The 19,516-nt window shown below is 32.3% G+C and overlaps 1 protein-coding gene and 1 long non-coding RNA gene across 2 annotated transcripts; both read left to right on the forward strand.

Annotated features, from left to right (window-relative positions):
* The first annotated feature begins 5,815 nt into the window (after positions 1–5,815).
* LOC128283552 (uncharacterized) lies at positions 5,816–7,022 on the forward strand. The gene is made up of 2 exons (XR_008273921.1): positions 5,816–5,989; positions 6,679–7,022. It is a non-coding gene; the product is annotated as an uncharacterized LOC128283552 (long non-coding RNA).
* A 4,351-nt stretch (positions 7,023–11,373) lies between these two features.
* On the forward strand, positions 11,374–11,949 carry LOC128289429 (uncharacterized). The gene has a single exon (XM_053025281.1). The coding sequence runs from the start codon at positions 11,491–11,493 to the stop codon at positions 11,848–11,850; it is 360 nt and encodes a 119-aa protein (XP_052881241.1). The 5' UTR covers positions 11,374–11,490; the 3' UTR covers positions 11,851–11,949.
* The last annotated feature ends 7,567 nt before the right edge of the window (positions 11,950–19,516 follow it).

The raw sequence follows: 19,516 nt of genomic DNA on the forward strand, positions 1-19,516 counted from the left end.
AGATGTGTTGATGTCGTGGAAGCTAAGCTAATTTTAGAAGAAGTTCATGAAGGCGTATGCGGGACACATGCAAATGGGTTCATGATGGCTAGACAAATCATGAGATTTGGATATTATTGGTCTACCATGGAAGGGGATTGTATCAACTACGCCAAGAAATGTCATAAATGTCAGATTTATGGAGACAAGATACATGTACCACCTTCACCTCTACATGTTATGACTTCTCCATGGCCCTTTTCCATGTAGGGCATGGATGTCATTGGACCAATATTACTGAAGGCTTCAAATAGACATCGGTTTATCTTCGTGGTCATTGACTACTTCACAAAATGGGTAGAAGCCACTTCTTACGCAAATGTTACTAAATCGACTGTGAGTCGATTTTTGAAGAAAGAGATCATTTGTCGGTATGGGATACCTGAAAGGATCATATCAGACAATGCATTGAACTTGAACAACAAAATAATAGTAGAAGTTTGCGACCAGTTCAAGATTAAGCATCACAATTCTTCCCCCTATCGTCCAAAAATGAATGGGGCAGTAGAAACTGCCAACAAAAACATTAAGAAAATAGTGGGGAAAATGACTGAGACCTATAGAGATTGGCATGAGAAGTTACCGTTTACACTCCTGGCCTATCGAACATCTGTTAGAACCTCTACCAGGGTAACCCCATTCTTGTTAGTTTATGGGATGGAAGCAGTGTTACCTATTGAAGTAGAAATACCTTCTCTTCGAATTTTGACAGAAATAAAGTTAGATGAAGCTGAATGGGTTCAATCCCGATATGACCAGTTGAACTTGATTGAGGAAAAGAGGCTAAGAGTCATTCGACATGGTCAGATGTATCAGAACCGAATGATGCGAGCTTATGACAAAAAAGTTCGACCCAGAGAGTTCCACGAGGGAGACCTTGTACTGAAAAGGATTCTTCCCATTCAAAAGGACTTTAGGGGGAAATGGATGCCGAATTGGGAAGGGCCGTATGTCATAAAGAAAGCTTTCTCCGGCGGTGTATTGATCTTAATAAAAATGGATGGGAAAAGTTTACCCAACCCAGTGAACTCAGACTCAGTTAAAAAATACTTTGTCTAAAGGAGAAGAGGATCCAAGGTGAAAACCCGTAAAGGGCGCTTTGAGATTAAAAAAAAAAACGGAGAGGCCAAGGTGAAAATTCGCAAAGGGCACCTTGTGACCAAAGGGGTTTTGAGTTGAAAACCTGAAAGGACAGCTCAAATTTTGAAGAGTACACAGTGATCTTGTTATATTTGAAGGGCGAAGCACGTTGCATATTGAGGCATTAACAAAGTACTTTGAATCTTTTTAAACACATGTTGAACTCAAGAAAGACTTCATGGAGCTGGTGTATAGGCACTCAAGCAGCAATATCTTGAGCATCTAATTTTTATCATGTTTTCTATCTTTAGATTTTGTTCCTTCCTAAAGATAGGCTTTCAGATTAATTTTCTTTGTATCATTTCCTTTTAATTCATTCAAATCCAATTATTCTTAAAGAGTTATTCATCTTTCATGTTGCATTGAAATAATGATAGATGAACTAAATATATTTACAAATGAAGTTTTGCGCATTACTTTGGAATTTCTAGATAATACAAGAAACTAAAACAGGACAATTGTTCGAGAAATTCAGACATCCTTAGTGGACCGTAGCATTAGAGGAAGGGTACAGGCCTACAGGTTGAGCAAGAATAATGCTTTGAAAAGACAAATGAAGGAATGAGTGGTGACGTCTAGGATAGGGGTCATATTCACAAAATTCTGCATCATAACATGTTTAATTAGGAACATCCGACTCATTTCGATCATGGCATCTTAATTATCAAGCATAATCATTCTACAGGTTATCAAATATGATGCATCTTAACCCCTAAGCAGTAGGGTAATAGGCCGCAGCATAGCAGATCTGGCTAAAGAAGATCTAAGATGGTTTGGCATCCTTGTGCTTACAATGAGCAAATCGAAGACATAGCTGATTTGGCTTTCGCGTGCTTACGCTAAAGCAAGTCTAAGATGATTTGGCATCTCTGTATTGTCAAAGAATAAGTCGAAGTCTGGCATCTCTATTTCGACGGAGAGCAGATACATAACAGATCTGGCCTTCAAATGTTTATACTGAAGCAAGATCCAAGATGATTTGGCATCTTTGTGCTTACAAAGAGCAAATCGAAGACATAGCTGATTTGGCTTTCGCGTGCTTACGCTAAAGCAAGTCTAAGATGATTTGGCATCTCTGTATTGTCAGAGAACAAGTCGAATTCTGGCATCTCCATTTCGACGGAGAGCAGATACATAGCAGATCTGGCCTTCAGATGTTTATACTGAAGCAAGATCCAAGATGATTTGGCATCCTTGTGCTTACAAGGAGCAAATCGAAGACATAGCTGGTTTGGCTTTCACGTGCTTATGCTAAAGCAAGTCTAAGATGATTTGGCATCTCTGTATTGTCAGAAAACAAGTCGAAGTCTGGCATCTCCATTTCGACGGAGAGCAGATACATAGTAGATCTGGCCTTCAGATGTTTATACTGAAGCAAGATCCAAGATGATTTGGCATCCTTGTGCTTATAATGAGCAAATCGAAGACATAGCTAATTTGGCTTTCGCGTGCTTACGCTAAAGCAAGTCTAAGATGATTTGGCATCTCTGTATTTTCAGAGAACAAGTTAAAGTCTGGCATCTCCATTTCGACGGAGAGCAGATACATAGCAGATCTGGCCTTCAGATGTTTATACTGAAGCAAGATCCAAGATGATTTGGCATCCTTGTGCTTACAAGGAACAAATCGAAGATATAGCTGATTTGGCTTTCGCGTGCTTACGCTAAAGCAAGTCTAAGATGATTTGGCATCTCTGTATTATCAGAGAACAAGTCGAAGTCTGGCATCTCCATTTCGACAGAGAGCAGATACATAGCAGATCTGGCCTTCAGATGTTTATATCGAAGCAATATCCAAGATGATTTGGCATCCTTGTGCTTACAAGGAACAAATCGAAGAAGCAGATTTGGCGTCTCTGTGTTCGACGGGGAGCAGATTGAAGATATCAACATGACAGTCATGAGTTTGCAAGGAGTAGATTGACGAAGCAAATTTGGCGTCTCTGTATTAGACGGGGAGCAGATCGAAGATGACAGATTTGGCTTCTCTGTATTAGACGGGGAACAGATCAAAGATAGCAGATATCGCTTTCGTGAGTTTCAGTGAAACAGATTAAAACCGTCAAGAGACCATTTAAAGAAGATCAAGGATCAATAACTCAAGACTCGGCGAGCCCGGGCAAAATTGGTCTTTTTATAGTCTTTGCTCTGTTCAAGTTACACGACAACAAGCAAAGAGGGGCAGCTGTACAGCCCAAATTTTGCCTGGGCTAAAAAGCCCAACAGCCCAAAACCCAACAACCTCCAAAGCCCAATCACCTAAACCCTAATGGCCCATTTATGAAATAAAAATAAAAAATAAAAAAATCCAAATATCTTCACTCCAACCACCCCACTAAACCACCCCACTAAACCATCTCAACCACTCCACTTGCCTTAAAAAAAATTAGTTGTAAAATTTGGCTATAAAAGCCATTCAAGACTATGTTAGAAGGGGTTTTTTTTTTTGAAAGGCTAGTTTTTGGAGATTAATCAAAAGACTAAAGCAAAAGGGGTTTCTTTTGTCTATTCTCATCTTAAGTTCTTTGTTTGTTTATTGTTTTCCTTTCAATTTTATTTTGTTTTTTTATACGAAAGTAAAAATAAAAGTAAGAAGCTTACCTATATTTTCATTACCGAAAAAGTTTTTTGAGGTCCATTGTATGTGGTGGCGTGACCAATGACTTTGTGGGGTCAAGGATCGAGCAAAGTCGGACCAATAGCCGGATTTAGAAAGGAGGGAGAGAGTGTTATTTTTAATATTGTTATTATTTTCTATTATTATTATTATTATTATTACTACTAATACCACTATTATCATCATTATTACTATTATATTATAATACCTTTTCATTATTATTACTATTGTGTTTTTACTATTATTATTATTATATTTTCTTTTTTGTATTTACTTATACGTTATTATTTTTATATTAACTAATTTAATAAATATATATTTTTAGCATATTTATTTTATTTACATATCATTACTTTTTTATTATTATTTCATCATCTATTCTACTTATAGTTTTTAAATAATTTCAAACATTTAGTTTATCCATTATTTCCCTTTCTTATTATTTGTTCGACTCATTTATCTTACCTTCGTATTTATCGTTACTATTCATATTTGTGTTTATGTTTATCTTGTTATAGTTATTGATTTTTATTTGTTATCGTTCTTTATTATCTCGTTCCATCACGAATTTAGGTTTTATCTAACCCAATAATAATTCTTTCATAAAATAAATATTCCGTATTTGATAATTCGAGACAATCATGCCCTAACTTACTTGGGTCTCGACTTTTCTCATTTAATCTAAATACGAATACTCTTTTAAATCGCAATCTGAGTTTTGAATAATAATTATTTTCGAAGTACGAGGTGTTGTGCCCTAACTTATCGGGTATAACACTTCGTTACCTCAAGTAAGAATTTGTTTTAAAATAAAGGCGATTCAAGATTAGGAAATTCGAGAAAACGTGCCTAACTTATCGTGTTTCGACTTTTCTTGTTTATCCTAAATAACCGAACAACCTTTTAAAAAAATTTAGAATATATGAATTTTAAATAAAGGCAAGCTCATTCTCAAAGTTTGAGATGTCGTGTCTTAACTTCTTGGGCGTGACATTTTATTACTTGAGATGAGAGAGTCTTTAACGTTTGTTTTAATATATTCGATTCAGAACGGCCTAATTTTCAAGTGGTGTCGAAATGATGATTTGAGATCACTAAATTCAAAAATAAGATTGAACAAGATAGTAATTTAATATTTATGAGTCAAGTAAGAATTTAGAAGAATTTGTGAAATGGTGAAATTAGTGAATTAAAAGAATTTATTAGGTCAAACGGGTCAAAAATGAAGTATCGAGACCTCAAAGTCGAAAATCGAGCTATAAATATTTTATAAATATTTATGGAGTGTCATTGAGTTAGTATTAAAGTTTAGTTAGAAAATTTTAACGTTTGGATGGCTAACTAATTAAAAAGGACTAAATTGAAAATAACATAAAATTTGTTAAATTGTGAGTAAATAGCTTAAGTATTTAAAAGATGGATTTAAAGAGAAATTAGACCCAAAGGTTAATGGCTGGACGGTTTGGGTATGAAATAAGCAAGAAAACAATGTGAACAAGGGCAAAATTGGAAATAGATAAAAGTTAATAGTTAAATAATGATGTAATTGAAAAATCTAGACATTTCTTCATATTTTCTCAGCCAAAACGCCATAGAAGGTCTGGAGAAAGCTGGTTTTCATATTTTTACATCATGTGAGTTTAATTCTTGCTTTTCTTGATAATTTTTATGTTTTTATGACTTTTACAATTAGGTCCACTTGTAGAATTCATTAGTTTTTGATTTTATGGGTGAAATTGGAAGTTACCCTGGATGGATAAGGAATTTTATAATGAATTATTATGAAATTTAAGTTCTAATTTCATATTAAGGTGGTTTTATTAAGTGATTTTGATAGGAAATGATATTTAGGACCTAATTGTGAAAAAGTTGTGAATTGAAGGTTGCTGTTGAAATTCAGAATATAAAAGGTTTTGAAATAGTTTATAATGATAAAATAAAGTGTTAATTGAGAAAAATTAGTTCAATTGATGGGTGAATTAAGCAGGGACTAAATTGTGAAAATTGTAAATTTTGGGGTAAAAGTGCAATTTCAAAATTTGAACAGCATAAATTGTGAAGTGAAATAGAAATCAAATAAATGCTAATGAGTAGAAATATTTTATATTATAGATCAAGAATCCAAAGAAGAACGAGGAAAAGAAAAAGTTGCGGAATAGTCCCTAAATTTCAATATCTTCTACAAATTAGCCGGGTAAGTTCATATGGTTGGAATTAGATGTTTATTTGTGAATGATTGAAGTTTATAATGTGTTATTATATACGAATTTGTTGTGGGATTGTGTAGATTTTGTTAATGAAAGAATAAATGTAGAAATGCAAATTAGGAAAAACGCAGGATTGAGTACGTTCGTATCGTGACGTGTGATGAATTGACGGATAAGACCATGGTTGTTCCATGGAAAAGTGTGAAATGTAGGTATGGTATCATCCATACTGAGTTGTGAAATGTAGGTATGGTATTATCCATACTGAGCTGTGAAATGTAGGTATGGTATTATCAAATCCATACTGAGTTAAAAAAATGTAGGTATGGCATTTCCCATACCGAGTTGAAAATTTTAGGTATGGTATTTCAATGAGGAAAACTATACTGAGTTGTGAATCGTGGCATTGAGCAACGACGTACTCAATTTCGTAAGCCGTTTCCTAATTTGATTATAAGAAATAAAAGAGAAGTGATCCAAATGAAAGAGATTGAGTAGTTGTTACTGTTGAGCTCAACTATGTGAATTATTATAACAATGGTTGTGAATCGCAGGAAACTTTAGTAAATGTTTTGGTATTGTTTGGAAATATTATGTTTGGTAAGCATTACTTTTAACCTATGAACTTACTAAGCTTCAATAAGCTTACTTGTGTGTGTTTAATATTTTTATGTAGATTGACTTGAAGTGAAGTGGGTAGATCGGATCAACACAACAAAGCACACTATCCAGATCAATTCCGGTAGCTTTTGTTTTATGTTTGAAGATTTATATGGCATGTATAGAGTTTAAATGAAATAAAGTAAAGATGTTATAAACTAGTTAACAACATTTTGTACTAAAACAGTTTTTGGTTAGTAGCAGTAGTTTGAGTTTGAAAATTTACCATAAATCATGAAAATATAATTAGAGGTTGAATAAAATATGAAATTAAATCTTATTGAATCTAGTTTCACATAGAAGAAACGGTGTAAGGAAAAGGCTTTCATATCAGGAGATATTTGAATTTCTGTGAGACAAGGTCAGAGTGATTTTGAACTCCCCTGTTCTAATTTGTAAAAATCATTAAAAATTGTAAAAAATTAATTAGGAGTCATACGATATATGTATGGATTCCTTATTGAGTATATTTTTAAGAGAAATAAACAGCTTGGTTATTTGAATTCTGTACATGGAGAAATTTGGTTCGTAGTGAACAGGGGTTAGAGCAGCTGAACCCTGAAACAGGGGAGACTTCAACTAATAAACTGTACTAATTGGCCCAACCAAAAATTCTAGAAAAAAATTAGTAAGTAGATATATGAGCCTAGATTTGGGGAAAATTTACGGATTTGGATTTCGAGTTTTGTAACTTGAGATATGATTTTTTTTTCATCTGTAATGCAGTTGGACAGCTTGTCTGGAAAGTGTGATATAAATTGTTTGAATTTGTTTAAGTGCTCAAATAAGTTTAGTAATGCCTCGTACTCGACTCCGGCGACGGTCTCAAGTAAAGGGGGCGTTACACGGTCATTTTAAAATTAGCGTTTTTACGAAGAGGGATCGTATTTCAATGTCTTTCAAGCTTTCAATTTTCGACACTAAGATATTAATTAATCAACTAGGTACCAATTTTTGGGCGCTACGAGGGTGCTAATCCTTCATCGTGCGTAACCGACTCCCGAACCTGTTTTCTTGATTTAGGTGGACCAAAATCGTTGTTTAAATAAATCAAACCATTTATTAAAAACAACCACTTTTACAAGGTGATCAAATCACACCTAAAAAGATTGGTGGCGACTCCCGTTTTCGTTTTTCTCCAAGTCGATATCCGTTTTTTTTAAAAAATGGTTACGACAGTACCCATACTTTATGTGAGACGAATCCTTTAACATTTCCAACTTTCAATTAAATGGCATTTTCTGTTATTCTCGTACCACGAATCAATTTGAATGCAGGCTCAAACAAACATAAATCAAACACAACCATAAACAATTTTATTACTTTCAACAGGAAAGTAATTCTCACTCAACCGATAGAATAACAAAATGTTAAAACTATATACTTTTAACCTTACCGTGTTATTTACTCTTAAAGAAATAAGAGAATTTTAATTGAATTAGTGGAATACAGATTAAAAACTCGAGTGATATCCCGCGTACATGCTTTGTTGCGGTAACCACCTGGTTGACTTTGGTTAAGCCGAAATAGATCAAAGGGGTCTTATCGAGAGATATGGGTGAGTGGATATTTTTAAAGTTGGTTCAACCTAGCTAATTTATGCAATTGGAGGTAGACTGGCCTATTCTTTTTGGTTCTCCATTGGAAGCTTTGAACTAGAAGGAATATGTTAATGATGACCGAGGAGAATATTAACCATAGGAGCGTCATTGGAAGCAATTGGAATGTAATGAAGGAAATATTTGCTGCTAATACGAACGTTAATATTCGACAAAAAGAAATTTGCTGGGTTTATTAAAGAAAACCAGATCATGGCTTGTATAAGCTGAATGCAGATGGAGCAGTACATCCTTCAATGTGATTTACTACTTCCGGAGGTGTAATAACGAATTGGGAAGGTAGATGGAATATGGTTATAATCGAATGATTGGGAGTAGTACGATTTTTGAAGCTGAGGCTTGGGGGGGGGAGTCTTTGATGAATTACTCTAGGTGTGGGAAAGGGGATTAGAAAGCTTATTTATGAAATGAATAATGCAGTTTGTTGTTAGAGATTCTGTGTTTGAATTCTGTCACTTGTTGAAAAAATAAATATAATGACAAAATAAGGGGATGTGTGGGGTGTGACCTCCGTCCCCAGTACGAACCATACTGCACAAGTTGAGTACGTATAGAACTATACTTTTACTATTTCACTTTGATTAGAATAAGGGTTTTTTAACCCTTAAATAAATATAGTCGAAACTCTTCTCCTTTGCCAGTGATTTTTTCCTAAAAGAGTTTCCATGTAAAATCTGTGTGTTCTTATTTTTCTTTTCTTATTGCTTTACGATCGTTCTACTACCATTATCGATGTTTATTATAACAGTTCTTATTCAGCTGCTAGGGAATAGGGATCATCGGATGCACTATAATGTGATAGCTCGGGCTATTTGGGAGCTTTTGTGCCAAGAGTGGAAGGTGAAATTTGTTCATATCTATCGTGAAGGTAATAGAGTGGCGGATGGAATGGCATCGTTGGCTGTCAACCATTAGCTTGGATTGCATATTTTCTTAAACCCCTTGATAGTGTTTTACAGAAGCTACATGATGACTGTTTAGAAGTTGCTTTCCAGCATTTGATGTAATTTAGTTTTTTCTCTTGTTTTCGCAAAATATATATATATATAAATCTTATAAAAGAAATCAAATTTAAAAACTGTAAAATTTTTGGAGGAGTCAAACACAAATTTATCTTATTTATAACAGTAATTATAATACTAAAATAAAAAATTTCAAAACTCAAAACAACCTAAAGTTTTTCTTACAAACTTTTGGGATCCGATCTTTGTTGACTCCTTGAATTTGTCTTTATTGAAAATAATCTTAAAATTTAGAAATGATGTAATCTAATTTGAATTATCATTTTAGTACTTTCATATATTTAGTCAATTATTTAAGAACAAACTTAAAATTCTTCAACATTAGCCAAAGTACCCCAAGAAATGTAAAGCTTCTTAATATATATGGTAAACTTGCATATTTACTTTGGTGATTCTTAAGGTAATGTGTAGGCAAAGAATAGCTTTTAAAGTATATCAATATTATTCTTGGGTTATGGTATTAGATTCTAGGCTAAATTATTCAACTCAATTGGTAATTATTCTTGCTCTTATATGTTGTTTATGTTATCTCTTATAAAAAGAATAAAGTATCACTAAGGTTTTTTAGTTACAATAATTTCAATATAATTGATCATTATAAGTTATATTAACTAATTAATTAACTAATCAATCAGATTGTAGTTAAATGACTAATCAAAATAAATCTAGAAAGACTCATACATTTATATTAGGTGGGACTTGAACCTAAAGCCTCACGATTTTTAAGATTTCAATTTTATTATTGAACCAACACCTAGTCAGCAATAGGAAAAAAACTTTTATGTTAAAACGAGAATTTGAAATTTGAAATGAACAGATGATGTTTGGATAGATTTAGTTTATAATTTAAAAGATTGTGGTTACTCGAATTGAATCAATTTTATTTAATTTATAAATAATTTTAATTTTTATGATATAAAAATAAATATTTTATATTTAAAATAGTAAAATAACTTAAAATAACTAAGCAAAAATATTTTTCAAAATAATTATATAAATATTATTTTTTATTTACTTGAGAAATTTATTTTTTAATATATTTATTAAAATTTATCAAGTAATGTTTAAAATTATAAATAAAATTTATTTTAAACCAAATTAAATTAATATAAAAAATTAAAAATTTTCAAAAAATCCAAGTGAACCCAATCCAACTCAATTATAGAGAATGATCACAATCTCCATGGTGCCATCAGCGATTGCATAAGCAACATCACTAATTAGAAAGATATTGCCTTATTATCATACTAAATTAATTAAAAGTGCAACATATTTTATTTATATTCCTAATTTTAGTTTAACAGTAAATTCTTTATCAGTTGCTTGCATCACAGAAAAAGAAAACCCCTCAATTATTATGATTTAAATAATCCAATACATACTGTCATCAACAACAATATGTGAAACTAATTTATTTTGGTATAATATTTGTGAAAGTATAAGAGAATGACATTACATGAAAATTCCACCAAATAATGCAACAAAATAAAGAACATATAGTGATGAGTGATGGCATCAATTTCTCATATATAACACCAATTAAGATATTATATTGGCATACCAAAAATATATAATAATTTTGTATAAGATTAATATGATATTTGGTACATGAATTTGACTTTAATGTTCAATTTGGTACTTGAGTTTAGTTTTAATATGTATTTTGGTAAGTTTTTTCCATTTGGTACTTGAGTTTTTTTGTCCTAATTTAGTATGTGAGTTTGGCTTCAATATTTTATTCGGTACATAAGTTTTTTCTTTTGTCTTAACTAAGTACCTATGTTATTTTTGCTAGAGAACACATGTCAAACATTCTTGGGACCCCATGATGTTGTTCAATTTGGGTATCAAAATAAATATTGAAACCAAACTCAAGTACCAAATTGAACATTAAAATCAAATTCAAGTACAAAATGGTATATTAACCCTATTGTATATAATTGTTCTTTGCTCATGTTTTTAAGTTTTATCGAAGTATCTTAATTAGCCAAGGTAGAAAGCATTAGTAACGATCACATTTAGGATATCTTAATATCAAAGCAGTTAAAGTTTTCCCCCTTTTAATGATTAATGCATTTGTGAGAAAAAGTGGAACAGTTTAGAGAATTGTTTATAAATCATTGGTTGCTAGCTAATATTCCACCACAAATTGATCCCTTTGTTTTCAAGTCTCTAAATTCAAATGAAATGGATGGTACTAAAATTTTCAGGCCAAGGAGTTGCACCAACTGGTGTTATTGCAAAGGGGATAATTCGGCAATCAAGCCCGGGCCAGTTCGTATCGCCACGAGCCAAGGCTCGTGTGTGTTGGTGCCTACAAGCTGCAGAAAAGTTGACGGAGTGGTTGCATGGCTCATGAATGGGGTTGCTGCTGCTTTCTTCATGTCTCTTGAACGTTGCTCTTGCATTCATATTGACACCAAAGATGATGATGGTGATGATATTGAAATTGAATTGCTTGGCCCTGATTTTACAAAAGATGAGCAGCTATACAATTCTTCAAGGCAAGAAGATGAGCAAGAATTTGAGAAAAGATTACTAGGTTAGAAAAGCCTTATGATTGGCTTAATTTTATTCTTTGTAAAGATTTAATTTAATTGATTGTCATAATTAATTATGATTAATTTATTGAGACACAAATTAAAATTGTTCTCTTAGATTATTTACAAGTCTTTTAAAGTTTTGTCATCTCGTCTCTGTATTTTTGAATTTGGAACTTTAAACATTAAAGAAGTACAATATGTAAAATGGATATCAATTGATTTAGCTATCAATTTTGCATGAAGCAATCTTTTGTATGTAAAATTATGGATCCGAATCTACGAAGATATAAAATTTCGAGAAATATGTGAGTATTTAGAGAAGACAATTCTGAATTACGTATCAGAGTATGAGATTAAAAATTGAATTGTGAAATTGATGATATCAACATGATTGTTAGACTTTAGTTATATTTTGAAAAATCAATATTTATAATTAATTTTGATGATCAAAATTGTGCAAAAATTCGTGAACCATTTGAATATATGTGATAGAATATTGGAAATTCTAAATCCATGACCATTATATCTTTGCTTGAGTATTTCTTAAATTTAATAATTAGAATTTATATTAGGCTTAAATATTAAAAAATCTATAAAATAATTAAAATTAATTAAGTCTTAACTTAAAACTGCAATTAATTGAGTTCTTATTCAAAAGTTAACAATGAATTGATTAATTAATTGAGCCTTTGAAATATAATTTTCGTCAACCTGCCCTCCCAATGAGCTATTAAATAATAATGTATCCACTAAAATGGTAATTAACATGACAACTACTGTAGAAAAATTATGGCATGATTTATGACGGAAAGGGTTTAATTTATTTTTAAAAGTTACAAAAAGTATTAGAAAATTATTTTAAAACTATAAAAGTTATATAAAATTATCAAAATGATAAAATAATTATTAAATTATTTAAAATTTATAAAAATAAATTTATAAATAAGTTGTACTTTTAATTTTTATATAATATTTAATAATTTATATAATTTTAATTTTCTAATTTTCTAATTTTTTGTAATATTTTAATAATTTAAAAAATTAATAAAAATTATTACTCATTTTTGTTCTCTACAAGCAGTGTACATACATCATATCTTAACCCATCATTACCAGCTTTTCTTGCATCACCTCTACTCAACTAAAATCATTACTCATCACTTAACTTAAGCCACCAAACGTTAAACTCATTTTCACTCAAACCCCTCACTCCACACCCCATACAAATCTAATCACTATCACACTTTAAATTCCCTCATTTCCTTATTATCGAACCAATAAACTCCAAAATTTAAAATAATATATATATTTTTTTTGAAGAAAAATTCGCTGGATTTTATTACAGAAGGCCAACACAAAAGCAAAACCAAAATGACATGGTTCATAAAAGACTAGTCCAAAACAAACAAACAAAGTCTAAGCACACAAAAGCCAAATCCAAAAAATACAAAAACAAAATCGAAAAAACAGCCCAACAACAAGATCCAGCAAACAGCGAAAAGGGGAGCTCTAGAGACATCTTCTCCAACTGTACTCCAATAACTGAATCCCCTTTTAAAAAATAGCAAGAACCGTATGGTGAAGCAAAAACCATCAGATTCTTTAATTACCTGTCATATCAACCCCATCAGACCTTTTCATTACCCCAGTGCACATTGAAAAATCAAAACCCATTGAAACTCTCAGCATAATCAAAATTCTAGAACACTTTCTTCAGCCCCTTCATTTCTTCTCCACATTTCCTCACCCACTACCTCCGTCCACCTCCTGTCTTCAGCCACCGCCTCTACCGCACTAAGAGATACCAGGTTTGTCAGATAAGTAGATTCTCTTTTCTTGAGTCCTTCTTATGCTAAACAATAGGCAACTCTGTTAGCCTCTCTGTTTGCAAAAGGAAAAACACAACGATTAAATTGACAGCTGAGATTCTGAGCATCTTTGATATACACAGAAATCTCAGATCTGTCGTCCTTTTCCTCTTGCAGCTTCCGGATGATCGTTCGAGAATCACCTTCAACCTCAATCTCCCTCAACCCAAGTTGTAACCCCAAATTCAGTGCCTGAAGACACGCTACTGCTTCTACGGAAAAAAAAAGGACATTATGTTCAAGTTCATTTCCGTTTTACAACAGATAACCTCTACTTTACTGTTACGAATCACTAACCCAGAGCACGACTCTTTGTTGTGGTTGTTGAAAGCAGCGTCAAAATTCACTTTCAATCTCGATCCCATCAGAGCAGTCCATCTGTCCACACAGATCCGTCTTTTAGGTATAGCACTTTTTAGATCATCAAGTTCCTTTAAATAATTTTGCACAAAACTAGCAATTTGAAGGCCTATTTGGTTTTCCCTCTCATGAATAAATTTGTTCCGAAACGTCCATAACACCCATAAAGCGCATACATTCATTCTACACAAAGCCATGGATCTGGACTCAAAGGTATTTTTCAGCCAAACTATAAAGTCTGAATTGTCATCCGAACTAGCCCATACCATAAGTAACTGCTCCCATGTATCTTTTGTAGGAGGACATTCCCAGAATATATGCTTTATCGTTTCTGCTCTTATTTGACACTTTCTACACATGGGGGAAGCCATCATTCTGCGATAATGAAGATTACTAAAGCTAGGCAGATAGTTGCATAGGAATCTCCAGACTGTAATTTTGATTTTAGAGGGTAGATTCATTTTCCATAATTTTTTGTAAATTACTTTTGATCTATATGTAATTGATCTCGGCCGTCTTATTAAAGAAGTCTGTGGCTACTTTGGACCAAGTATTCGCCTGACAACTCACCTCACTAAACAAGAGAGTCTTCATGCTCAAACAAAGGAAGAGGAATACAGAAGATCCTTTTTGCAATCTGTTCCTCAAAGGTAAAACTGATCAGATTAGACTTCCATTTTTTAGAATTTACATCAATAAGATTCCCAACTTTGATGAGATTTTGATTATTATTCATATTCTGAATTCTGAGTTGTTCATCTCAAGGTATCCAAACATCATCCCAAATGGAAACTTTCTGACCATTTCCAATCCGCCAACCCAGTCCCTTCAAGAGGAGGCCCCTCGCGGCCCAGATACTCTGCCAGGTAAAGGAAGGAAAACTTCCCATACTAGAGTTCAAGAAATCAGAATCTTTAAAATATCTGGCTTTCAAAGTACGCATTAGTAAATAATTAGGATTACTTAACAGACGCCAACCTTGTTTAGCCAATAAAGCAATATTAAAAGAACTCAAATGATGAAATCCCATACTACCTTCTTCCTTAGGCGCACATAAGGATTTCCAATCACACAAATGCATCCCCCTCTTGCTATGATTATTCTTCCACTAAAATGAGCCCATAATGTTTTCCAATTCTACACTAAACGATTTTGGTAAAAGGAAAGAAGCCATCGTATAGGTGGGAATAGACTGTAACACAGCCTTAATAAAAACCTCTGACCTCCTTGTGAAATATGCCTAATACTCTAATTGTTGATTTTTTGCTTTAAATGATCTTTTAAATTTTAAAAATCCGTTTTCTTCTTACGACCCACCACGTTGGGAAGTCCAAGATACCTCTCTGGATCAGTCGAACAATGAACATTAAGAGCCTGAAACATTAACGCACTGCCCCGAACAAGACTCATACTCCCCAAGAATTTCTTTCAGCACATTAACCCCCTGATTTGACACCTCTCCGAATAGGATACAGTCATCAGCAAACATGAGATGAGTTATAGGTGGGGCCGATCTGGAAAATTTAGTGCCATGAATCTTTTTATCCTGACTTGCAAGCCTCATTAACACAAAAAGCCCTTCTCTATAAAACAAGAAGAGATAGGGGCTTAAAGGATCCCCTTGACGCAAGCCCCTAGAAGGCTTGAAGCTTGAACCTTCTTTCCCGTTAATCAGAATGGAATACTGGACAGAATTAACACAACGGATAATAAACTCAATAAACCATTCATCAAAACCCATTTTTGACATCATTCTTTTAATGAAAGACCACTCCACTCTATCATAAGCCTTACTCATATCGAGTTTTAAAGCCATGAAACCCTTTTTTACCATATCTTTTGTTCTTAAAATAATGAAGCACCTCGTATGCCAAGAGCATATTGTCGGTTATGAGTCTACCAGGAACGAAAGCACTCTGTGAGTCATCAATACACTCATGTAGAGCCTTTTGTAACCAATTAACAACAGTTTTTGCAATGATCTTATAAATAACTATGCATAGACTAATGGGACAAAAATTCTTTAGATTGCTAGGATTAGTAGTCTTGGGACTCAATACTATTTGTGTTTTGTTTATATCCCCCAAAGATTTTCTGTTCAGAATATCTAAACAAAATATGCAAACATCCTTACCAATAATGTGCCAAAATTTCTGGTAGCAAATTGTTGGAAAGCCATCAGCACCCGACGAGGCTTTGGTAGGTCACATACCCTTCAACGCCTCTACTATTTGGTCCTCCTTATAAGTGGCCATCAAACTTTGGTTCATTTGATCCGATACGCACAAATGTACCCCAGAGAGAATATGTTCCAAATCCCTAATTCCTCTAAAGGCAAAAAGATCTAAAAAGTACTCATGGGCAATGCACTCTATCTCCCTATCATCTGTAGCAAGAAATCCATCCCTTCTTTGCAAAGTCTTGATTCGATTGGCATGTCTTATTTGGAAGCAAATTTATGAAAAAAATAAAGTGTTCTTGTCCCCCATTTTCAACCAATTCACTCTTGCACATTGCTCCCAATACTTCTCCTCCTTATCCATCTCCATATTTAAATGAAGTTTGACCTCGACTATTTTGTCCAAATTATCCTCCGAAATCTCCCCACAATTCAGCTTATCCAATCTCCTATTCAACCGTTTCACTTCCCTCCCTCTTTTGGTCTTAATCCTCTTCCCCCAAGTTTTTAGCCCAGTGGCTATTGTTTCCATTCGTAATAAAAAAGATCCAAAGCTGTCTTCCCATAACTTCCTTATCTCTGCTTTACATGACTCCTCCAAGACCCATCAGGCTTTAAAACGAAATCTATCAGTTTGTCTACCCATTCCCACATCCTCCGTTTCAATGAGCAAAGGACAATGATTCGAGAAAGAATGTGGAAGATGTCTCAAGGAATACCGTGGGAATTGATGAAGCCAACCATCATTAGCAACCCCTCTATCAAGACGTTCCCTAATATTTCGTTCAATAGTTCTACCTCTTTCCCATGTGAACCAAGCTCCCGAAAAACCTAGATCTTCCAGCCGACAGGCTTTAAAAATCTTGTGGAAAACCTCCATTCGAGCCTCCTCCCTTAGCAAACCTCCTTGTTTTTCATGAGCAAAAAGAATATCGTTGAAGTCCCCCCTAACCAGCCATGATAAAGAGTTATCCCTCCCTAATCTTCGAAGTAACTCCCAAGTCACCGATTTATTTCTAACCTCAGGAGCCCCATAAAACCCTGTGAATCGCCATCGAGAATTTTCTTCTTCTTGAATCTCAACATCAATATGATTCTTTGAGAAGCTCTGCAAATTGACTAAGCCATTCCCATTCCACCCAAGGCTTAATCCTCCTCTAGACCCATCAGCCAAGACGTTTACACCATTAAAGAAACCACATCTTTTTCTAACAATCTCTATTTTTGTAATATTTAATATATTTTTAAAAATAATATATATTTTTAATTATGTAATGTTTTTATAACTTTTTACTATAAATATGATAATATTTTCTTTATATAATTCTTGTTTTCATAGTATTTAATAGTATATATAGTTTTTCTATAATTTTTATAATTTTCTAAAAATTATAATAATTTAATTATTTTTAAACTTACATAATTAAAAATAAATTAAGTACTCCATGTAAATATTTTTCCATATCAATGACCACATCAATTGTCACATTATCACTTAACAATTTGACATGACCTTTGATAAAAATATATATTTTAGGGGCTTAATTGAATGACAACTTTGGATTAAGGGTTAAATTGATTGCAATTTTCAATTAAGAATTTAATTGATTTTTAAATTTTTACAGGATTTTTTAACCTTTAAATATTTATATTAATTTTTTATTACAAATATTCATATTTGATATTTGTATTCAACAACATACATAGTGATAATTATAGTGAGAACTCTTAAAATGAGAACCAATTTATTTTTAACCCTTAGATCAAAATAAACACATCTGAGCCTTAGGTTTAAGATTTAATCTACTTCACTAAAATAGAGAATTCAACGTCTAATTTTTCATTTTTTTCTTTTCATAATGTAATACAAGTTTTAGGCTGGAAAAAATGGATGATCTTTTAGTTTTAAATTTAATTTCTTTAAGAAAAAATTGAAAACATATTTACAACAGGATGTAAAGTAAGAGATTAGGGTTATTGAGAAAAAACAATTACCAAATACTCAAATTTCTTCAAAAAAAAAAATCTAAAAATATGAAATTATCCAAATTTCTTTCGCCTAAAAAGGATTAAGATAAATTTATTCATTTTGATCTAAAACTTAAAAAACATTTTAATTCTCATAATTCTCATAATTCTCATTTTAAGAATTCTCACTATAATTACCACATACTTCCATCAGTGGTGGAGCTAAAGGGGGCTGATAGGGCCCAACCCCCCTAAAATGGAAAATTTTCTATTTAAGCTTTTTATAATTTATAAAATTTTAAATTTGTAACAGTAAAATTTCATTTTGGCCCCTCAAAATAATAAAATTTGATTTAATAATTTAAAAATTATAAAGATATAGACTATTAAAATGATGAAATTATATTTTTACAATCGTAAAAATATATAATTTAATTTCGACTCCCCAAAAAATTTTGACATCCGCCACTTAATTTCATATATTTAATTTGAATTTAGAGTAATATTGAGAAAACATTATTATTGATGGATAATTAAGTGGATGAGGATTTATTGACAATTGTGTGCCACTGGAGGAAAACACAACTTGTTCATTTCTCTAATGATTTTAATCGTTTTTGAAATTTCAATTTGCTTTACAATCCCCTTTTTTTTATCCCCAAAATTGACTTGCTTTTTATTATTTGTAATCATGATTGAGAAAAATGAAATAATTTTGAAATTGGTAAAACGCCCAACCCACCATGTCTTTCCTCCACCAATTTAATCCGCCATTGGAGAATCTTTAAATCTCAAAAATCTACCATGTTTACATCCATTTACTTATGATAATATTTTATTGAAATTTCAGTGTTGTCTAATATTACAACAATCAAAATCTCTCCCAAAAAATTTAAGTTAGTTCGATAATCAAACTGATTATATTTTAATTAATTTCATCATCGATCCAATAATATTAAAATAAATAATTAAAATTTTAAAAATTATAAACCAATTCATCCACATGTTTTTCTTTTTGTTCTCTTTTTTATGGGTTCCAAACAATTCGATCAAAGGCGGATTCAATCTCTTTGTCTAGATTAATATAACAATTGATTTCTAATTCGATTGATTTGGTTTGATTTTAACAACTATGATCTCCAACCATATAATAAAGTTTTTCTTAATCATTATTTATGATAAATGGGCATTTTATCCTATTAATTTTATGGAAGTAACAGAAATACTAATTTTAAAATATGATAATTACTTGATATATTGATTATAGTAAATTTCAACTCTACAATATTTAAAAA

The sequence above is a fragment of the Gossypium arboreum genome, chromosome 2 (genome assembly GCF_025698485.1).
Source record: "Gossypium arboreum isolate Shixiya-1 chromosome 2, ASM2569848v2, whole genome shotgun sequence".
Taxonomy (NCBI): Eukaryota; Viridiplantae; Streptophyta; class Magnoliopsida; order Malvales; family Malvaceae; genus Gossypium; species Gossypium arboreum.